The sequence below is a fragment of the Choristoneura fumiferana genome, chromosome 26, assembly GCF_025370935.1.
Source record: "Choristoneura fumiferana chromosome 26, NRCan_CFum_1, whole genome shotgun sequence".
Classification (NCBI taxonomy): Eukaryota; Metazoa; Arthropoda; class Insecta; order Lepidoptera; family Tortricidae; genus Choristoneura; species Choristoneura fumiferana.
In genome coordinates, this window is record NC_133497.1 from 9,455,231 (window position 1) to 9,479,123 (window position 23,893).

The 23,893-nt window shown below is 39.0% G+C and overlaps 1 protein-coding gene and 1 long non-coding RNA gene across 7 annotated transcripts in view; both read right to left on the reverse strand.

Moving 5' to 3' along the window:
• Nucleotides 1–23,893, reverse strand: part of hts (adducin 1-like protein hts) — a 170,997-nt gene that overhangs the window by 32,415 nt on the left and 114,689 nt on the right. For 4 of the 6 annotated variants that reach the window (XM_074107809.1, XM_074107808.1, XM_074107805.1 and 1 more), the window contains exons 3-13: nucleotides 18,276–18,378; nucleotides 16,350–16,523; nucleotides 14,238–14,370; nucleotides 12,968–13,138; nucleotides 12,193–12,360; nucleotides 11,056–11,276; nucleotides 10,523–10,660; nucleotides 10,018–10,112; nucleotides 8,484–8,607; nucleotides 5,830–5,853; nucleotides 677–787 (exon numbers count right to left, since the gene is read on the reverse strand). In XM_074107809.1, coding sequence (XP_073963910.1) covers nucleotides 677–787; nucleotides 5,830–5,853; nucleotides 8,484–8,607; nucleotides 10,018–10,112; nucleotides 10,523–10,660; nucleotides 11,056–11,276; nucleotides 12,193–12,360; nucleotides 12,968–13,138; nucleotides 14,238–14,370; nucleotides 16,350–16,523; nucleotides 18,276–18,374 — 1,458 coding nt within the window. In that variant the 5' untranslated portion in view covers nucleotides 18,375–18,378. The remainder of the gene's footprint in view (nucleotides 1–676; nucleotides 788–5,829; nucleotides 5,854–8,483; nucleotides 8,608–10,017; nucleotides 10,113–10,522; nucleotides 10,661–11,055; nucleotides 11,277–12,192; nucleotides 12,361–12,967; nucleotides 13,139–14,237; nucleotides 14,371–16,349; nucleotides 16,524–18,275; nucleotides 18,379–23,893) is intronic. The other 2 variants (XM_074107810.1, XM_074107807.1) reach the window with 1 other exon arrangement.
• The window catches only part of LOC141442808 (uncharacterized), a 166,826-nt gene that overhangs the window by 32,415 nt on the left and 110,518 nt on the right, over nucleotides 1–23,893 (reverse strand). The window lies entirely within an intron of this gene.

The window sequence follows — 23,893 nt, forward strand, 5'->3', positions numbered from 1 at the left end:
TAATATACCTTTTTTATAGTTGGACCTGTATTGTTCTGGAAATAAAATTATTAATAAGTAAGTAAAAAAAAAACTAAAAAGATAAATTTTAATCTCGTCAACTTATATTGTGTAAAACCAAACTCAATTACAATATAGCGTGACTTTACCTATCGACCGGATCGATTCCGCCATCTTGTCAAATCGTTTGACTCGCGTCATCTGTCAATTAGTACGAGAGCGTATGGCCATTGGCCTTGTATGCGTCTTTGTTTTGAATGTTTCGTATTGTTTGATGTTTTGAACTGTTACTTTGTCATTCAATTTTGTTATTACCGTTTTTGTTGATTTTTTTTACTACTATAATTTTTGATATAGTGCCAAAAAAGGCCGCACGGTTTGCGAGATCCCGATAGACAAGCAAAAACACTTCTACGCGAAGCCGCAGCCAAAAACTAGTTAAAAATATAAACTATAGAAAATAAAATTGATTACATAACCTTAGCATATTTAATCGAAAATAGCAAAAAATCTATTCGAATTTACATTGTCACCATGACATGATGTCACCGTACCCAAGGTATTTGAAAATAATTACATTTTATAATTTTTTTTCTTTCATTTATTGACTTTTTTTTTAAATTTGGTATTTGTATCAATTAGGAAAATAGGAAATAAACAATTAAAAAAAACATACCTGCTGCTGTAGTGCTTTAAATTCCTTAGGATTGGTGTTCTTAGGCACAAACTGGAGTGTATCAATTTTGACAGGCGTGCTCGAGTGCGCCGGCGATCCATCTTGCACCCACTGCCTCACCACACAAGGTCGGATTCACATCGCCGCGCGCCGACCAATCACAGCGCGTGATTATAGACCAATCAGCGTCGAGCATCGAGTGAGGGGAAAAGAAAAATATCGCCATTAGTAAAAATGTTGCCAGTTTCAAAGGTTAATCGGAAAAGGATACAATAAATATTCGAAATAAGAATAAAAAAAGGTGCAAGAATGGTTCAGTGGGTAAAACCGCTTGTTTCATGGTAACATCGAGCGTGTACAGTTTTTTTTTTAAACGAAAGGCCAAGAACACATGCAACGCCCGACATGCTTTTAAAAACAGTCCTGAATGCTGTAGTATTTTTACGTCCGTAGAATAGTAAAATACAAAAAAAAAATGTTACCCATCCAATTTAAAATCGAAGTGTGCATCAAGGATAAATGAACAAAAGAACAAGCATTTCAGCCTTTAAAAAGTTGCCAAATAAAAAAAATGCAATTTAGGAGCCAATTTACAAAAGAAAAAAAAATTACATACACCCTTCTGCCAATAACAAACATTACATGACATTCTAATGGAATTCTACAGCAAACTCCTTACTCCAGTGCAATTAAAAAAACTCAACATGGGATGGGGTGCTTGCAAAAAGGAACGGGTCGTGCAGAGGGTTGATCTCCTAGGATAGATAAATCTAGACAACGCAAGTATCGATTGAAACTACAGGATTAGGAGAATTAGCTAAATTCCTGGGTAAAAAAAACTATTATTCCGTCAGATCCAGAATTATTGGACATGTATTTTTTTTTGTCAATCAAATGAAGAAGCGCCTCGAAGTTCAGGGGTAACTCCTTAGTCCTTAGATGGCAGTGGCATAATACCGTCATAAAAGTGTAGGTATGTGACGCTACACAGCACTTTAAATATGTCTATATTTTTTTGTTTAATTGGCAAAAAAATGTCGGTTATTTTTTGAAAATCTAACTAATGGAATTTATTTGAGGAATCTAGCTTTTTAAGCTTTTTTTTGCTTTTCTAAAGATACAAGTACTTGCGTTGTCTATTTATCCCTGTGTAAATTTTCGTTATGGCAACATTTTTACATAAAAGTGAATTTCTTTCCCTACACTGTACATACTCGATGGTTACCAAGGTGTTAAACGAAATGCCATTGATTATTTTTAAATAACTCAGTTAGAAGCTGATAATAATAATACATTAAAATAATTGTTAATAATACTCGACACCCGGTCCAATCTGGTTCTTATAATAGTTATTATTCTTACTTATGCATAATAATAAGAAAACTATACGACAAGACATTACATATTTGAAAAATATTTCATTTTTGTTATAACATTTCCATAAACAAAATCTAGATGGCGCTAGTATAGTGAAGTCTGTTTGACAACTTTGACATTTGCAATCTTCTTCTTCTCTTTTAAAATATGGCTTTTCTGTCCTAATTAATAGGACAATTTCGCCAGTGTCAAGGTAAGCTCTCTTTGAGAGGCACGTTGTACGGTGATTGTAGTTTTTGCAACTTGATAGTAAAATTCAAGACACCACGTGGAGACCACTTGCGCATTAAAAAATGTTAAGACACGAGAGCAATATAGAATTTTGGGATCACTGTTCACTGTTAAGGTTTATCGCCGCATAAAACACTATCAAAATTATACTTCAACTAGCCAAAGAAACAGAAATAGCAAAATTAGATATTGTCTACATCCGCCATCTTCGAATGCTACAAATCGAATCCCGAATATCTAAATGAGCCAATCGCAAGTGAAACGTCAAACGGACCTCACGATATTAACGCCATCTAGCGATTATTCGCCTGTCAAGAAACCTTTATAAAGTATCGTTTATTATTATCCCACGGGAACTGTGCGATATTCCGGGATCGGAATGTTTTTCATGATTTTTTAATTATAATTGACAATTGTTTCCATACATTGGCCAATAGCGCATATTAGGCAAAGCTCTGCGCAGGGGGCGACACTAGCGCAAACCCATGATAACGTCAGTTCTCTTTATATTTGTCACCATGCATGACAGACCATGACCAAAGTGTATAAGTACCTATAGAAATCATGATATATTTATTAGTAACAAAATAACATGATATTTTACATCGACAGTAACGATAGAGCTATATTTCCAAAAATGTAATTGAAATAATACGATATTAAGGCACTTAAGATGCTCAAAAAACTGTTTACGGTTTTGTACTAGTGCTGCACTCTGACGGCAGAAAATTGCAGTAATATTTCCTATATGCAAAGTGTACCGCATTAATAGCTTACTTACCTACGTACATTTTAAATCAAAAATTCCAATGCAAATACTAAACAGTGGTGTTCAGTAAAGCAAATACACAAATAAACTTAAAGTATAGTCCCTAAAAACATGATATCGTAATAAAACACACAGATATAAGAACCAGAAAGACCTTAACATATATAAAAAAACAGTGACGTCACCAAATAACCTAGAACGACCGACATGTTAAAATAAAGAAGCGAGATGGAGAAAATAAACCGATAGGTGAGAAAGAGAGGTGAGACCCCAAAGTATATTTCTAAATAGTCATTTTTGCAAGAACGCTCACTCAACTAGCTGCAGCGTGCGCCCGCGGCTTCGCCCTGGTTTCAGGACTTCTTATCGCGTGGGAATTCAGCATAATTCATCTTTGTATGTACTTTACACACATAACAATTAACACAAACCACAAACCGCAAAATTAACTTAACCACACACGAATTAACGGTAAGATTTAAACTTAGAGGCGCTTAGTCTTTGCGGCCAGTATTTTTGAAATAAATGGTTCGACGAGGCATTATTCTTACTAACACAATGAGGGCTATCGCGTATGAATTCGCCGCTAGAGGCGCTAGTGTAGCGTGAGGTCTCCGAAATTGCAAATCTCATAGTTTTTGGGTGAGCTACGCGGGTTTATTTAAAATTAGAATAATTTTATGAATATTTTGCATTACCTGAAATTAATTATGGCAATTATGCGTTACGGGGCAATGCATGTCTGTGTTTTGAGACAGTTTTGTCTTTCGGAAACTTTTGTCTTCTCTTTTTTTTCGAACAAAACGGGACTACGCAACACTGTGGTTGCTCGATATTTTTATGGTACGGTTTTAAGGTGTATTGAATATGATTTTAATCTAAACCTTGTTTTCACGCCCGTAATAACAGACTTTGATAGCCAAGCCACACTTAAAAACCTCACGCAACAGTGGCGCCATCTAGAAAGCCAATAAACGATAGCCCTCATTATGTATGAGTCACTAAGTTACTCGAATTAAATGTATTATTATTATTACGTTTGCAGGCCTAATTAGTTTGAAAATTGCAGACTAATAATTTTAAAACTTTTTTTAAAATAAAACTTGCGAAATTAAGATTTTAATTTGTTTATTTGTTTTTATATGTATAGCTGCTGCATTTACCTAGAGTGCATTCTGATCCAGTTCGCACTTCAACTTAAGCAGGATGTTAGTTCTGCCTTGACACTATTTTGACGCAATTTTTTCCTGAGAATGTTTTGTTGATATATTTATCATTTTTGAATGTCCATTGAACTGACATGTTTTAAGCTAAACAGTAGAAAATAATTGGCTAAACAGTGGCCAGTAATGGTTTTTAACTGTGATATGTTAAAACTAGACAAAATTTCAGAAGAAAGGGAGAAGAGGCAAAATTTAAACTGTAGTAATAATAAAAAAAACACCACCCTTTAGTAACTTCTTTGTGTTTTGCACTTAACTATTTAGATTATTTTGCAATAAAAAAAACCTAATATCGCAACTCATTTTTTTTTTCATTCATTCTACAATCAGTCCATAGACTTTAACCTTTTTCCGGTCTCCGCGAGTTTAGATGTGCTACCACAAAATAAATCATGGTGTCATATTGTTTGACCTATGAGGGATTAATTTAAAAACTAATACTTTTAACGAATTCAAATGATTTTGTACCATATTGTATACTTAGAAAGGTCGAATATTTGTGTGGTTGCTTATGCGGTGAGACTTTTACTAACTAATTTTGCTATATTTGGTTGATGTTTTACCCACCTATCTTTAAGTTTTTCGTAGGTACTACTTACAGGACACTCTTTATTATTTGATCATGGAAGTTATAAGCATACTCACATACTTCCAACTCGTGGTTCGACATTTGTCACTAATAAATAAAGTACCATATTTATATAATACAAAAATGACACTTATTAAAACAATAATTTATAGACACGTCGGCAGCATTCGGAAGTAGTCGTCTGTTCCTAGGGCGCTATTGGGCCAATCAACTATTTTACCGACACTTTGAGCGTCTCCTGCGTTACCAAAATTGTCTCTGGCGTTACCAAAAAATCGTACTTCCAACAAGATATTTCACGGCTTAATAGGTTGAACTTACGTAGGCTGGCATGTATTCATGTACACCATCTATTAAATTACAGAAAAAACATGTTAACTTACAAAAATCTGCAATTGTTTGAAAAATGTCGCGGACAGATTAGTGTCGGTAAAAAAGTTGATTGGCCCTATTACAATATTCGAAAATCGAAGTTCGTATCGTACCGTCTCACTCACATTAGTGATTAAATAATATAAACATCAGCGGGACGGCAAGATACGAGTTCGAATTCGGCATTTCGTAGCATAGGGTCTGTATTCCGTTTGATAAGGTCAAGCCAAGCCAATCACAGTATTCACAGTGCAGCAATTGCAGCAGCTGCCTGGCAAACAAAAAATAGGAACTGCTGTTTTTTTTCCAACCAAAATTCCCCTCGAGTCAAGATTTCTAATTTAGTTTTGAGCGTTCTTATTAAATATAATGACCCGGATAACTCACGTCTTAAATCGAGTTTAGCTCGACATGTTTCGGGCTAATAACTGACACCGGCACACAACTACCACACTACTACTACTATATTTAATATGAGTGAATCTCACGGTAGTTTCATGTTTTGAGCGTTCTTGCACAGAATGATATATTTAGAAAAAAAAGTAGAAGTGTTTAAAAAAAGAAAAGTTTCTGACACAAAATAATCATTTACCTCTTCGTTGTTAGCGTCCACCCACTGCAAAACATTATTGTATTAGACACAAAAATAAAAATAAAAAACTTTTTAAAAACAACACGAAGTTATATAAAAAAAATCAAAAGCATTTCAGTGAGAGAAGCCATTGAAACATTATTTTTTTATATATTTTATTGATCTGTAAACATATATATGTAACTCTATAAGCACAGTTTATATTAAAGCGAAAAACACCGATTTAAAACACTAGTGAATTTTCCAAAATGTTTCGTCAGTTCAGTCCCCAGTTCTATTGTAGGGCGACAAAACATTTTTCGTTACAAATCGGTTATTTTTTTTAGATAAAATCCTCAAATCATACACACAATAGCAATAAGCATAATATTTTTTAATAATAAACACTTTTTAATATATTAATTATCTGAATAAAATATCTTCGACACCTAACTTAAATGATTTCGATGATCTTTTTATACAAATAGAAAATGACTTTCAAATATTTTTTGAGCCATTTTGAGCGGAAACTGAGACATAACTATTCATGCATTTATTGTAATCATATAAATATATTAATTTATTACAGGGAATGTGATTATAATCTGAATAAACACTTTTTGTCTACGCATAACATGCCCATTAAATGATTTTAAAAATAAAGGATACAAATTGAATTTAAAGGAAATAACCCCAGCTCCGTAAGTAGAATAAAAAAATATTAAAACAAGTTAAAATAAACTGGAATGTCCTAGAAAAATAAAATCTTCATAGTCATGTGGTTGACATTAAAATTCAAAAATAGGTAAAAATTACGTACAACCATCTTAAATTAAAAATATCGTATTGACACCCACTAGAAAAATTATATATTTCATAATCATATCTCGATAATATCAACCCATCGCACAAGAAGCAATTCAAAATTTACAAAAAATAAATTTCGCCCAAAATTTAAATTATTCCTCTTCTGTTTGTGACCAGCTTTTACATTTAGCGAGTAAGTCCCTCCCACGTCTGGTTTTATGACAAACAAAACTGATAGAAGACTCATCTATCAACTTTCGATTTACTTTTCTGCCATTGATATTTAAAATAACTATCTTTAACACTGAAAAACACGTCCCATAGTAAACAATTGCGATCCAGAATAAAAATGACAACTTTTGACAGTCACTAAACAAAACCAGCGAACACAACTTTTAGAAAAAAACACTCATAACCTACATGTTAACGTAGGAACGGTTTTTATTTTGAATTAATATTCATGTGATCGAAAACCATCAATAGCGGATGATTCTGTAAAATTCACGCGTTGTTTTTGTCAGTGTTGTTGTTCAAGCTTGTCATGTTAATTCTTCTAGATAAGCGGTTCTTAACCTTTTAGTTAGGACTAGGAGGGACCACCTCCTCTCCTCTTTCCTCTTCTCTCTCACCTCTTTGTCGGACCCTAACGTATTGCTCCTCTCCTCTCATCCACTCCAAGGTTGACTGGTAGAGATCCCTTAAAGGGATACGTCCGCCTTTGTACAAGTATCTTAAAGTTTGTCAGTTGTATTTTGTTAATTTTCTTTTGTACAATAAAGAGTTTACATACATACATATATACCATTTGATAGGATTTCTGTCTTGCCATGGACCACCAACTGTTTGAAGGTAATATACGGTAATAGTAAAATTGTAAACGAATGAACGGTTGCGACCGCTGCTTGAATGGCGCGTCGTTTTGCCAATTCGTTGTTAATGGCTTCGCGGACCATTTCGAGTTCTTCCAGGGACCACCGGTTAAGAACCACTGTTCTAGATAGAGATCGACAGTGTTTTTTGTTACGCCATGCAGTGTTAAGTCCAGTTATTTATCAAAATCAATGGTCACCCCTCAACATGCCGATCCAAAGTTCAAAATGTTGAATGGTTTTGTTCATATATTATTATTAGTAAGAACGATTCATTAAACTTTTCGTGTTTTAGTACGAACTGAACAGATACTTAGAGCAACAAGCTAGAAGATTTTAGCGAGGAAACGTCAAACGAAGTGTAAGTAAGTATTAAATTTGTTTGGAACAGTATACAGCGATAATAGGGATGTTGACTCCACCAATCAACTGACGTACTTTTTATGAGCTGTCAAAACACAATTCTCCCATAGAGTTTGAATGGCAATAGCAACTTATGACGTCACTTGTTCGCACACTCAATCAACTAACTATTTATTTGTTTTAAAGCAACAAAAAATCTAATTTTGCAGTTAATCGAAAATTAATCTGGTTTTCAGGGTTAAATAAAGCGTTTTTTTAATGGTGTCAACATCCCTACTGTCATTTCTATGGTTCCGTAGCCAAAAAATAAGGGACTCCTACTAAATTAGTCTCGACTGTCAGTCCGTCTGTCACATTACCATATAACTATAAAAAACAATGTAAAATTAAACAAAATTAAAAAAGAGTATCCGATGCAAAATATATCTTTCTTGCGACGTTTTACAAGACATTTAAAGTGGCGTTTGTGCAGTGTTACGGAACCATTCATGTGCGAGACTAGCACTTGGGCAGTTTTTGTATCCGGCATAGAAACCAACCCCAACATTTTAACACTCTGAACGGCAGTTTCCCACATCCCACCGAAGCGAGGTGCAGCGTGAGCTACTACTCCGCCTCGACCCTCACATATTCTACCTTGGTGATCTTCTTGGGATCGTTGGTGCCTGTCTCCAAGACTTCGACCTTCTGGTAGACGTTTGGAGAGTTCAGCCAGCGGGTGCGCTCGCCAGTCTTTCCGTAGGTGCCTCTCTTCCATATTCTGCAAATAAAGATAATGTATTCAATTCAATACGTTTTTTGACCAAAAAAAAATGACATTTCTAACATAACCTTTCTTTGTTTCATCGTCACCCCCGCCTAAGGCATCCCCACTGCTGGTGACAGATCTCCTCTCACAATGTGAGGAGTTGGGCCGTATTTCCCACGCAGGCCCAGTGCGAATTGGGAACTTCACACACACACCATTGAAATGCTTCTAAAGTTTGTGCAGGTTTCCTCACGATGCTTTTCTTCACCGTAACGCTTGTGGTAAATTTCAAATGTAATTTCTAACGAAAAACTCCGTGGTGCGAGCCGGGGTTTGCACCCACGATCCTCTGCTTGAGAGGCCAGAAGTCAATCCACCAGGCCACAACGGCTTTTTTCTTTTTCTTCTTTCTTTGTTTCACGGTTAATTATAATCATCAAAGTTACATTTATAAGACAAATAAATACTTTTCAGTCATAGATAAAACCATCCATTTTTAATAATTTTCTGCCAGTTTGAAGTCGGTGTCTCAATCTCAAGCACGAGTCAACTAAATTTAAAATAAATTTATTTTTTATTCGCCAAATAAATTTATGCTTTTCTATTCCAACAGAAATGACAATATAGTAAGTAGTTGAGGTAGACGACTATAGGTTCACTCCGGCTGACTCATGCTAGACACCAACTTCAAACTGGTAGAAAATTATTTTCATAGTCTTTGTAGTTGGGTCAAATTTTTGTTGTAATTTTTATTTATTTATTTAAGACATGTACAGGTCGATTCATAAGAGCTGGCACGAATGGATTGAATGAGTGAGTGAAAGTATCTGTGTCAAATATTTGTCTGTCGTTTCCCTACAAAAACGTCAAAGTGACATTATACTGTATACAGTTGTAAAAGGTTTTATCTACATGCATATCATAACTTCCCTATTATATGTTCAGAAACGACTATCAAACGGCCTTTATTAAGAAACCTGGTATCTGCGGGTGCATCTTAATGTTCACATTATGTACAGTGCATCTTAATGTTTACATTAAAGTATCGGTAATACTTTTTTAAACAATGCATATCTGTACATATTGTAGAAAACTTATGACATGCATGTAGATAATAATAATTATTCAAAGTCAAAGTCAAAGTCAAGTCAAAGTCAGAGTCAAAGTCAAAGTCAAAATACAGGCCATATCTGAACATATTATAGAAAACTTATGATATGCATGTAGAAAAATTATGTATGCGGCTATACATAATTAGGCAATAAAACACTCGTCTGATCTTATTATGAAACTCGCCTTCGGCTCGTTTCATGAAACCACACTCGTACTTTAATGCCTCTCATTATGCACCAGCCACATAAATAACTATTACAGTATTAATAGTTGCACTTTATTATTTTATCCGCACAGAATGTTACTTACCCTTGGCGGTACAACTCCTCCTCCTCGAGCAAGTAGCCGAGCGACGACACTGCCGGCGGCACTTCCACATCGTTCTTCGGCTTCGGGACTTCGTTCTGCAAAATACAAAAAGGAACTGTATAGAAAAATACTTAAATAAGAACTGTTGGGACGGGTGACCTGGTCAAAGCCACGGGGTCCACGGTGGATGCAGAGCCGCATCCAACCGAAACAACTGGAGGTCTATTGGTTGTTCCTCAAGGCTTTCCCTCCACGGAATTGAAGGCCATAATTAATTATTATTATTACTGTGTAATGCTTTCGCAATCACAATCGCATCGCTCAGTAACTTGGTTTGTTAGTGGTAGTACGTGCACGATCTATCGCCGTGGGAGTTGAGTATCAATGATGGTGATGTACCACGATGAGCTGGAATCTCGCGGCGAGTCTTAACTATTCTCACCAACCACTCAGTCATCCCGTTTGTTAACGGTCTTACGGGAGTAGTTTGAATGATGATGCGTACCTTGATGAGCGGGTGCCGGTAGATGTAGCCGGTGCGGAACCCAGCGTTGTCGAGCATACGCATCAGCGCTTCGAACTCTTCGCCGCCGACGCGCCATTTGGAATCGCCGGCCGGCGCCGTGCGGGAGTGCTCATATATCTGTGGAAAACACTGGAGATTACGGCACCGGACTACGTATATCATCGTCGGTATGGTGAATCGTGGCAGCATGAAACGGTGGGACGGTGGCAAATGAAAAAAAAAAGATAGGCAACACGTTTCACAGATAAAAAATATATTGGTCGCAAATTTGTAACAGGGGGCACACACTAGCGCGCAAACATTCGTACATTGTACCGAATGAATAAAAAGAGACTGCATGCATTCCATTCTTAAAAACATTGATCCGAATTCATTGCGAATGATCTAAGCCATTGTCAAAACATGACCCACGAAATTGATGAGGACTGATTCAAGTTGCTCTTCCTTTAGCTTGTACTCTTGTCAAATCTCGACGAGTGTAAATGCAGCATTAAGATGGTCCTAATCCTAACCTTGAGCCTGGTCTCCGGGTCGAGCGGCGACAGCTCGTCCATTGGCAGCGCGGCCAGCCGCAGCTGGACCTCGCAGGCGGCGGTGAGCTGGCGCGCCTGGTGGAACGCCTCCTCGAGAGAGGCGCCGCAGCAGAGCGCGCCGGAGCCCGGCAGCATCAGCACCTTGGCGGACGGGCCCAGCGCGCGGACCAGCTTCTCGTGCTCCTCGTTGTCGAGAACCCCTGGAAACACGATCGAAATTTGACGACCGGATGGCTGGGCTGTTAGGGTCTCCCCAAACCTAACGACGCGGAATCGGCTTTAGCCGATCAAAACACTCTTTATGTCCACGCAACGGAATAAGAGCGAAAAAGACGTCGATCGGCTGGGCTGACGCGATACGACTTTTAGCGACCCTTAGTGACCCTGACTGACTACGTAATTTAATTGTAATTACCCCTATATTTTAAAATATCTACCTATAAATAAAAAAAAGAAATCTAAAATGAAATCTTTATCTTTCGGATACCGATTATTCACTTCACCCTGGTTGGAGTTGACTACACAATAAAACAAAACATATTATTTACCCTTTTTCGTTGTCGCAGTCGGACAATAAACCGATAATAACTGCATTTTATCGGTAGCTTACCAAAAATTTGCTTAATGAGGGCTATCGTTTTTAGTCTCACTAGATGGCGCACTGTTGCGTGAGGTTTTTAAGTATGGCTTTCAAAGTCTGTTATTACGGGCGTGAAAACATAGTTTAGATTAAAATCATATTTAATACACCTTAAAACCGTACCATAAAAATATCGAGCATGCCACAGTGTTGCATAGTCCCCGTTTTGTTCGGAAAAAATGGACGACAAAGGTTTCTGAAAGACAAAACTGTCGCAAAATACAGACATTCATTGCCCCGGAACCCATATTTGTCGTAATTAATTTCAGATATTGCAAAATATTCACAAAATTATTCTTATTATAAATAAGCCCGCGTAGCTCACCCAAAATCTATGAGATTTGACATTTCGGAGACCTCACGCTACACTAGCGCCTCTAGTGGCGAATTCATACGCGATAGCCCTCATTAACGGTAGCTAAGCGGTTTTTTTCCAACTACAGGCCCGCGCCCGCTCAGCAGGTGTCTGCACTGACCGTACGGCACGCGGTGGTAAGCCACGTCTCCGACCAGCGCGGCCTCGTGGCACAGCGGCAGCAGCCCCCGCTTGCAGCTGGACACGGCCAGCGCCGGCGGCGACCGCAGATGCAGCACGCAGCGCAGGTCCGGCCGGGCCGCGTGCACAGACGCGTGCAGCGAGAACCCTGCAACACGGGGACTGTCAGCTCAGCTCACAATGGAACACGGCAGATTTCGTTGAGAGAATATCCAGAGGCCGTATTGCCTAACGCTTCTAATGCTTGCGATCGCAATCAAATTACAGTTTTTTTTAATGCGAAATCTGTCATTTGATTGCGATCGTGAGCGTCAGAAATGTTACGCAATATGTATGTATGTATGTATGTAAACTCTTTATTGCACATAAAAATAAAAATACAAATACACAGAGAGGAGAACAAATGCGAGCTTATCCCTAAAAAGGGATCTCTTCCAGCTAACCTAGTTAGGAGAAAACATTTGGTTATATAGGGCCTCGGGGCCGGATTAACCATTAGGGGGTGACACTCTTTCCGGGCCCGGATAATACCGCCATGGAAATACCGACCCTGTTTTTCGTGTATGTACACGCCCATATACCACGCGCCATATAAATCCGCCTCTTTCATTCTTTCTACCCCAGATGAGTACTCGCTGTCATGTAATTATTAAAGAGATAATTAAATCGAAAACGAAATAATCGTCATAAGTTTCTAGAAGATACCGCGCGGCGTGTCCGCTCAGCAGCTCAGCTGGACGGCGTCTGGCACTCACCGTCGACGTCGACCGGGTAGTTGGTGGTGCCCTGGTCCTGCACGGCGCCCTGCATGTCCACCTTGGCCAGCGCGGAGGCGGTCACCTCGTGCGGCAGCAGCCCGCGCGGCGTCGTCAGCACCTGCTCCACGGCCGTGTTCAAACGGGCCGTGATCTGCCCGTTGATGCCCGCTGGAACATCACACAACCGTCACTGAACATGGACTAATCTGTACGCCGTACGGAACCGGTAGGGAGTCACGCTAGCACTTAACCTCTTCACCGCCACAAAAAAAACGAAGTGACGTGCTCCGCACGCCACAGAGAAACCAGCGACATATCAACTTGATTTTTAATTCCATTGCAGAAGGATTAATTTCTAGTTGAATGTTGGTCATATAGATGACTGTGGCGTGTGAGACATTCCATTGGCTGTCACGACTAGGTGACTCTGGCGGTGAAGAGGTTAATAGATTTTCCACCTACCTACACATTTACTCATTCTATTTCTTTTATAATATGCTTACATAGTTACCAAGATGAGAAAACAAGAATACGTAGGCGTACTTGTCCATTTTTATACTAGTTTTCCACATGCCACCGCAGTGAAGGGAATATAGCAGCAAAATTTAGACTTTACACATAGAAACCTTTGCAACATCTACATACTAACACGAACCACAAAATTCATGGTCAACTGCTTTTATTGCCTTTAAGGATTAGTGCGCAAAACTTGCTAACTCACCAACTAATTTCTATTAAATGACGATTTTAGTATAAAAACGTGACATGTTTACTGTCCCTGCTTATTATGTATGTATGGCCTACTTAAGAGCGTTTATACCTGCTGAGCTGGCAATGACGCATTTTTGTTAGTTTTTCTCGATTATTCCATAAAAATTGAATGAAAATTAAAAATGTGGTCTGATAGAACTGTTCTTAGTTAATGTGTCTACTCCAATAATTATTCGTGATAGACTTTTATACACTAAGTTACTTGAATTAAATGAATTATTATTATTATTATATCCTTTAAAAACGAACAAATGTTTATTAACAGTTTTTAAAGAAAATAAAAGTCTATTCCGCATCAGTATTGGAGTAGACACATTAACTTATATATTAAGAACAGTTCTATCAGACCACATTTTTAATTTTCATTCAATGTTTATGGAATAATCGTGAAAAACTAACAAAAATGCAACGTTGCCAGCTCAGCAGGTATAAACGCTCTTAAAGAATAAACGTTTAATTTAACGTTTAGTTTAGTTTAACCAACACAAATACTCACTCTGAGTCCAACCGAAGAGATCCACAAGTCGATAGCAAGCAGCGAGCTTGCACCGCAGTATCTTCTCTCCCTTTTCATAGCCGAAACCCTCGATGCCGCGGATGTCGTTGATGGGAAGCACGCAACTCGGACTCTGGAATCAAAAGGGAGCCAGATGAGCTGTCATTTAATCTCATGCGAATTATCATATTATTATCAGTAGGGCCCGGATTTTACTTGCGGCTATTGACAGATTATAGAGAGAGAGAGCACCGCTTTATCGACATATCAAGTTTTTTTATGTTTTTATTAGATAAAACCTCAAACATTCCGATGATACGTAGGTAGATACTTTTTTCAGCGGTCAATGATAAAAAAAGTTTAATACGTTTAAATTGCTTTATCTAAATCACTCTAATTAGGTACGAATACCTTTATATTTTTTAACTTGAGAAAATATCCCTCTGAGACCACAACGTTAGGTAGCTTGTTTGCCTACCCTTTGATAAAATAAAAGATAAAATATTATTTTGTATTCCTTGACTTCTTATCATAGCCAATATAAAGTATTTTATAATAATATTCCATGCAAAAATATATTTACAATTTCATATTAAAGTTACAACATAACCTGTGGAATGGCAGCGCCATATTTAAAATTTACTGTCAAGCGGCGCGGCCATTTTGAAAAAATCTTTCTTGACTGCAGTGACAGCTACGAATTAATTTCGCGAATTCGCGAATTTTATTAAAATAAAGATAAGATTATAATTGTATTTACTAACACTATGGATTCTAAAGTCCGCAATAAATGATTTGTATTTGTATTTGTATTTGTATTAAAAATTTCACCAAAAAAACTACTTTAATTTAATAGATAAGCCTTACAGTGATAGTTTAGCATAAAATGGCATATATAATTAAATAACAATGAATGACCTTCAATTTCTGTGAACTTTATTATTCATTATCAAATATCTGATAACTAAATTTTTCTCAGTCATGTATTAAATAACTATAATTACAAAATAAAACAATTACCTGTAGGAAACACTGATTTATTTCGTAAAATATTAATTTATTTACGAAACAAAGCCCTTTTATAGTCTTTCAATATCAAATAATAGTATAATACGAGGTTCCAAAAATACCAGCGCACGGCATCGGCCACACAGTGAAACTTGAGTAAACGATAAGAACGAAATTTCTTCCGTAGTGTTGTCGCGGCCGTTAATAAATGCCATCCCTGTCTATTTATGAACGCATTCTGCAAGAATAAGCAAGCGAGATATAGGTCTACCAGTTTATATTTGTTAGTGAAATACGTCACCCGCCAACGACCGGGAGCCGGTCGCTTGCCACTCAAGGGTTTTTGACAGCGTGCCGGGAGCCGGTCGCCTGCCAAACAAGGGTGTGCGGGACCCGGACGCTTGCCACTCCAAGGGATAAATTATAAAAACATTATTGATTTGTCGATAAAAAGCGGTGCTCTCTCCCTACAATCTGTCAATAGCCGCACACAAAATTCCGAGCCCTAATTATCAGTCGCAGACGTACACTGTTGGATAAACGTCTCCCCCATAGACCTCCAGTTGCATCGGTTCGAAGCAGCAGCAGCAGCCTGCATCTAAAGTAGGGTTGCCATCTTGCCATACGTCCCGGTACGCCAAGACATGTCCCGGTTTGAAGCATGGTGTCCCGGCGTCCCGGCCGATAAGCAAATTGTCCCGGTTTAAGAATCATAGTTATTTAGTAGGGGGCTGGACTTGTTAAATAATAATATACCTACAATAAACACGGCTAACTAGCTAGGCTGCAACGTAGCCGATAACGTGCATTTTCCGCTTTGTAGCGAAAAGCGCCCACGAACAAAGAACCGCAGTGGGCCCGCGTGGGAACAACGGCCCAAGCTCTGTCATTCTGAGAGGTCTGTGCCCAGCAGAAGGCTCCTTCTTTCTCTATCTCTTTTCCTTCCTTTCTCTCTCCCTTCCTCTAATCACACAGTCAAACTTTGCAATCCCGCGGACCCGGTGGTCCTTCAAGCCGCATTCAATGGTCCTTCGAGCCGGATGAAATTTTAAATCGAGCCAGTTACGATGGTCCTTCCAGGCCAGGGCACCGGTCCGCGCTTACCCTGAAGGTGCCGGTGTGGAGTCGGCCGCCGACCATTTCGCGGATGCGCTGCAGCAGCGGCGCGTCCCCGCCCTCGTGCATCTGCTGGTCCAGCACACGCTCCAGCTCCTCGCGAAACAGCTTTGAGGACATGAGCGCTTCCACCCGCTTGCGCCGCTCCATTTCGCGGACATCCTGAAAAGAACAATAAACATTGTATTTGTCTAACATCTGGTAGCATGGTGAACGGTTGTGTTGCTCTGAAGATGAGCTCTGGTTGAGTTCGAAACGCGTCAGTGTAGTGTGGTGGTAGTGATAGATGGGTTTGTGTGATTTGTGTGTGTTCTTACAGTGTGGAGGTGGATGAACTGCATGAACACACATTTCTTGCATAAACGTAGCTATCATAATTCATTGTATTTTCAATTATGAAATTAGCCAACTAGCTTCGTACATGTAAAACATTAGGTCTAGCATTAGAATTCAAATTGAAACTCCGGGATAATTGTGTCGAAAGCTCAGCTAAAAGCGAGCGATCGTAAAGAAGGTAATTAACAACGTGATATTATCTTGTTTCAATGAAAAGCAAAGGCAATCATGAGAAAATGAGTTTTTAATTAAACACAACGTTTTTTCTGACGGTGCTTGACTATTGCATTGCCATCGAAACTGTAGGAAGTAGTGAGCCAAAATTTTGTAGCAAAATTTTACAAGGACGAATTGAATCAAAGTTTGTGAAGCTCGGAGACTACTTATGTGAAACATTAACAGTAATTACTTTAACTTGTCAGTTAACCATTCCATATAAATCTTAACCCTCAAGCGCTTCTCAGTAATAAACATTATCGCGTTCTTAACACTTCACACGCTGACGACCGGCGATAAGCGGTGCAGCCGAATGATAAGTCGAGACTGTCGAGAGGGCGCGAATGACGAAGTGTTGAAATGTCGGACTGTGTGAAGTGGCTTCAGTTTATTTAGACGACTTTATACTCTTCATTCGTAATATCTAACTTTAAGGACGATCTGATAGCCCTGTCAGCCCCGGATCTACGATTGTTTCGAACCGGGGCAAAACCTTGATGGTGGCGCCCCCTTCCTTCAGTGTTTGAGAAAAACTGTTAAAACTGCCAATGAGTAGCATTTTTCTTCTTTTCTTCTTCATTTCTTGTCTCAAGGATTTGGCGCCCCCATAAAACTGATGCCCAGGGCAAGTGCCCCGGTAGATCGGGGGCTGAGCCCTGTGGTCAGAGATACTGACTTTGTAGCTTGAGGCCCCGACCAGACTTGACAGATCTGACCGGGGCCGATATTTTGTATGAAAAATACTAATGTGTGTTCTCGAGCCTTGGGTATTCAATATATATTTAAGTACATATGTAACATTAAATAACCATATGTGTGAGAATGTGTTTATTTCTTACCTAATACCCGTAACACAAGCTTTGCTTACTTTGGGACTAAGTCAATTGGTGTACAGTGCCCCGTGATATTAATTAATAAATTCGAATCAAGAAAAGCTGTCATATGCTTGTTTAGTCCCAAATTTAGCCAGCTGGGCCTTACGAGTACTAATGAGCTTACGATAATTGGATAAAACCACCACTCCACCACCCAACTAATTATATCTAACGTATGTTCACTTTGTACCCCACGAAAAGAAAAAAAAAATAATGCCATTGATGTCCGTGATGTGATGACAAACTTGGCACGTGTACACTTGTCATCTGCGAGGTGTTGCATCCAAAGATATATTCACGCCTCTCTCACTCCTCATATTGTTTGGTAGGGATTGTAAATGCTAGGCACTAACATGCGACGGTGAGATGAGAAAGTTTGCACGGCAGGATTAGCAAGCAAGATGGTGGTAGCAATCCGGGCGGACCTTGCACAAGGTCCTACCACCTACCAACGCAGGTTGACACGCAGCCTGACAAGAGTACTCACAGCGTCGATGTCGGCGGGGCGTTGCTTCATCCGCTCCTCCTCCTCCTCGGCAGACACCGCATTGCCGTTCTGCAGCGGCTCCGTCGCTGTGTCCGCCATCGCTCTGTGGACAACATAACAATTAAAATTAATTAAATAATTATATGTATTACAAGTTTTATAAGTATACACACATACACACGCACACAGACGTCACGCCTGTATTCCCAAATGGAGTAGGCAGAGCACACGAAACGTTACCGCTTCGGAGCCACTTTTAGCAATTTCAGGTTTTAAATTTGACAAAAACGGTACAATAGTGACAGGTTGCTAGCCTGTCGCCTACGGTATGCCTATCCTCAGTCGCCTCTTACGACACCAACGGAAGAAATGGAGAGGTGTAATTCTAACCCGACACCACACGGGTATAAGTATTTTATAAAGTTTTGAGAATGGTTAAAGAACGGAGAACATGACACCACGGCTTCTTCAAAACAATTCTGGGAGGAAAGATCGAGGGGAAGAGAGGAAGAGGTCGACCTAGGCGCAGCAACATCGATCAGATCAGATCAGATCAGGGAGAAAGTCGGCGTCGCGTCGTATCAAGAGGTCAAGAGGATTTCTCAAAGGAGGGATGTGTGGAAGATACTCCACCGACAAGAGTATAAACTCTTAAGTTAAAGAAAAAGAAGAAAGTATTATAACGCTACTGTCAGATGTTTACACGCACAGAAATCTTCGAAGATACTTGACAATTATTAGTATTATGGTAACGTCTCGGAATAATAACTGTCGCTTAGTTATCGCTATCTGTATGACGGGCGTCGCTTCTCGGTCGGTCGTTTCGTGGTCCTATATCGGCGTTTTTCTGACCAAAGTGCAAGTAAAAAGTTTTTTTTTTTTTTTATGCACGAATCTTGAGACTGAACTTTTTCAAGAACGCCACCATTTTCCTAAAACCATCGTAATTTAAGTGGGTTCCTAAACTTTTGTTGGAATTTACCCCTGAAAAATTTAGGTAGATGTCATTAATTACTTAAAACAAGTGCAAAGAAATTATATGTATTTAATGAAAGCTGCAAAGAAATTCTTGCGCGTTTGCATCCAAAATCTGATGGCATCTTGTTCGTCGGTGCAAATTGCCTTCAGGTTCGGAACCAACACCTCATCCGACACAGCTTTCTAAAGAGCGAATCCAAAAGAGATCATTGCGACTATAATAGCGCAGAATTGCACTGCGCCATCCCACGAGGTTGCGCAGACGCCGTTTCGGTTACGAAAAGGTTAAGCCGACGCAAAGGAAGAGCGGTGAGCGGGACGAGACGCATCAAATCTTTTTTCGCAACGTCCTGTATGACGCCTACTACCATTAAAGGTTATTTTTTCTAAATCCTATTTTTTCTTTTACTTCCTAAGTAATCCTACTTCCAACTAATATAAATACGAAAGTTTGTGACTATGTGTGTGTGTGTGTTACTCCTGCACGCTAAAACGGCTCGACGGATTTGGATGAAATTTGGTATGTAGATAGCTGGATATCTGGAATAACACATAGGCTACTTTAATCTCAATATTCCCACGGGAGCGATATAAAATCTCGAATTTTCAACCGTTGGGTTTAGATTACTCATGAAAATTGGCACAGTTGTTTTTAATGTGACGTCAATGAAGATCACGTTAGATAGGTATAATTTTCAAAAATGGAACGAAATTAATTTGTAGTAGCGGTGCCAACTTATCTTGTTGCGATTACGTTTTACGTTTGCGTAGTTTCGTAACAAACGTTATAATTTTTCCGCGCCATCTATAGTTCATTTGCTGAAATAGATGGCTTGCTGATTAATGATCGATACCTGTTGACAACCATGCACCTCATTAGTTCCAAAATAAGACACAGTATGTGGTGGCGCTATTATCGTACATTACATCAATATAAATAAGCTAGTTTACAATTTGTTTGTCTGTGCCATGGCAATCGGCCTCGAAATATAAAGTTACAAAAAACCAATCGTTCTCTGTCGTAATAGAACTACTCGTCTTTGCTAGACTCCAAACGCTGGTAACTTGCGCCACTCGCATTGAGCAATGAGCACTCATTAACTCCCCTGAGTCAGCGTTCACATCTCGCGCTTCACAATGATCCTCTCAGATCCACATTTGTATTACAAATACTATGTTTGCGTAATCTAACTTTATGGTAGCCCAATACAGTCAATGCGTCATCAGCTCACCATGAAATCTGTTTGTTGATTTTTATTTTCAAAGTCAAAAGATCTGTGTTTCAAATGTTTTAATCTTTCTTGATTTTCACTCATATCTACTAACACACTCGGGATTTATCATTAGCACGCTTAATAACCAGTAGTTATTATTATATGTACATACGTTGAAATGAAATATCTAATTACTTTAATGTTTGAATATGCTAATATGGAATACATATTATAATTGCAATTAATATAAGATAGATTAGGGTGTCATGCACCTACAACCTAATCATGTAACATCTAAATTATTAAGCATATGAACATGACATGAATGTATATATAAAAAACGAGTAATAATTACATCGACGTTTCGACTCGATCAAATTACAGCGGCGTGGTCTAGTCTCCTCGTGACTATAAATATCTGTATTCAATTTTAATTATAATTGGCACTTACGAATGTCTAAGAATCTAATTCCTTCGGAACATACTCTGAAACTTTCGCATTTATAATTTTAGTCGTATGGGATTAGGATAAGAATTACGATATTATTTAGGTTTCACTTAGGTTTCACATAATCATCCCAGCCTATATACGTCCCACTGCTCGGCACAGGCCTCCTCTCAGAACAAGAGGGCTAGGTTTCACATACTGTACCCTAATAGGGTGTCGTCTTTGCTTCGTTTGTTATCTTGTAAAACTTTCAAATGATGTGTTAAATGTCCTATTTGGTCCAAAGGTGTCATACTTGTATGGCCAGGATTTAATTAGTTACGAGGAAGCATGGCTCGATACCGCCGTAACATATAATTACGCGCCCACATAGTAATATATTCAGAGGGCCGTTGAACTTTGGTTAAAAAAAAGAGGCACGCACGAGGTTTAGAGGGTTTGGTTTGTTAATTAACTACCGGACCAAACAGAATTGTGACCCAATGTGAACCTTTTTCATAGAAAAAGCCAGTGACATCGCATTGCTCGGGAAAAGGAAACATTAATCAAATTATTTCTTCAAAACTAGCCACCCGCCTCAGTTTCGCACAGGTATTTACGTATTTTACTCACTTACTTATTGAATGGTGATTTTTAATTAAATTTTTTTTACTCTTGTACATAATCTTTTCTTTTAGCTGGAAAAATATGCAAATTGAAGTGGCAATGGGCAGGCCACATCGCTCGAAGAACAGATAACCGTTGGGGGAGAAAAGTCCTCGAGTGGCGACCACGAACCGGAAGACGAAGCGTTGGCAGACCTCCCACCAGGTGGACATCGTGAGAGTAGCGGGAAACCGGTGGATGCAAGTGGCGAGTTGTCGTTCATTGTGGCGTTCTAAGGGGGAGGCCTCTGTCCAGCAGTGGACGTCTTCCGGCTGATGATGATGATGATGACGATGACATAATCTTTTCCAAATTTTATTTTCCAATAAACCTGTTAATTATACTCTTTATCATTACCATCAGCATCATCCCAGCTTAGGATGTAGCCCATGCTGTGCCCACTGTTGGGCATAGGCATCCTCGAAGAAAGAGAGGGATAAACTTGAATTGTTTATAATTCTTTATAAAAATACGTTCTTAAACCATATTTACTTCTGAGCAGTTACTAATTTTCACTCGATAATTTATTCGGTTGCTGCTGTGTCATAGCACATAACTATAAGCCGCCTCATAGCACAACATGGTCCGGCTTATAGGTTAACGTACCTAGCGATCGACAAACGCGAGATTCGAAACTGTCCCATAGGAACTATACTTAGGGCATGTTTCACCACTTGTCGACTAACTCAACCTGTCAGATAAAAGTAATGCCATCTTTTTTTATTCATCACTTTATTTATCACCGATATCCGTCACTTAAAGTTAGTCGACAAGTGGTGAGGTGAAACATCTAATTTGTGACTTAGACGAACAAAACAAAAGCCAAACAATAGTGTAGATGTTTTCGCTAAAAATGGGACAAGCTTTTGTAGTGAGTCAGACACTATGTAATCAACTATTCTGCCAACACAGCAACAACAACGTATTCCGCAATCGATGTAGGATGTTTACATTCCGAATACCATTTAGTTTGTTGATGTTCCCAGAAAGACTATCGTACAGTGGAAGTCATATTAAACTAACCACTCCTATATATACACTAGGCCAGTCTAGGTACTGGGCGGAGCGTGAATTGGACATTGTTATTATACTTGGTTTGGATAGGTACAAAACAACGTCAAATGGTGTCTTAAATACACTAGTCTAGTTTGTGTTACAATGATAGATAAGTAAAATGTTTAAAATCCTTGAATGTACCAAATTTGGGAGCTGAAGTTTGTTTACATTTAGTTAAATACTTATCCAAACCAAGTATAGACTAGACACCCCGTAGAGTAAGGCCAGCGTGATGTTGTACGTGTACACTTGTCATATCATCACGGACCTCAATGGGTCTATTCTATAGCATTACTTTTTTGTCTCTTTTCGTGGGGGACAGATTCAACGTACACATACAGCAACCTTTTCTATAAATTCACATGAATAAGCACGTACTCGTACACAACTAAACATCTCTATTGGGGTTTAATATGGGTAAAGCTCAGAGTCAGGCAATGAGCTATGGAAAAAGCTATGCTCGGAGTTTCTTTGCACGATATAATCCGGAATACAGAAATTCACCCAAGAATTCACCCTAAAATCAGTCACAATTCATGCAATTTGAAGTGGCAATGGGCGGGCCACATTGCTCGAAGAACTGATAATCGTTGGGGGAGAAAAGCCCTCGAGTGGCGACCACGGACCGAAAAACGAAGCGTGTTGCCAAGCCTCCCACTGGGTGGACTGACGACGTTGCGAGAGTTGTCGTCGTTCATTGTGGCGTTATAAGGAGGAGGCCTTTGTTTAACAGTGGACGTGTCAGGCATCGTCCTAATAACGCGAATGCGCGATGATCGCGTCGCTTAGTTCGCGCGATGATCGCGCATCGCGTTCTATTATGCCCGCTCTACACTCGCTCGCAAACCGCGGCCGTGGGACACGACGCGAAAAATATAGCCCTCTAAACTCGCAACCTTTCGCATTTAGCGACCGCGAGCCGAGCCATATTTTGTCGGTTTTTTGGCCGTGCTCAAAGGAGCCTCAGTCTGAGCCGTGCCTTTGGCAGCGTCTCCATTTGCGCGGCCTCGGAGTAGGGCTATGCGGTATTGGGTTTGATGGCAATACCGGTATTATACCGGTATTCAAATTTTGAAAACCGGTATCCCGGTATTTCGGTATTTTTTCGGTATTTTCCGTATTTTCTCCTTATTTTTCTTTCTTTCTGTATAAGTCTGTTGTTTTGTTGAAATATTACCAATATAAATGAAAAGCAAGATTTAATAAACTTCCCTTTTAATGAGCAAGTACTAAAATAAAAACCTGAAGTTGTTAATTGTTAACTAATACTAATATGG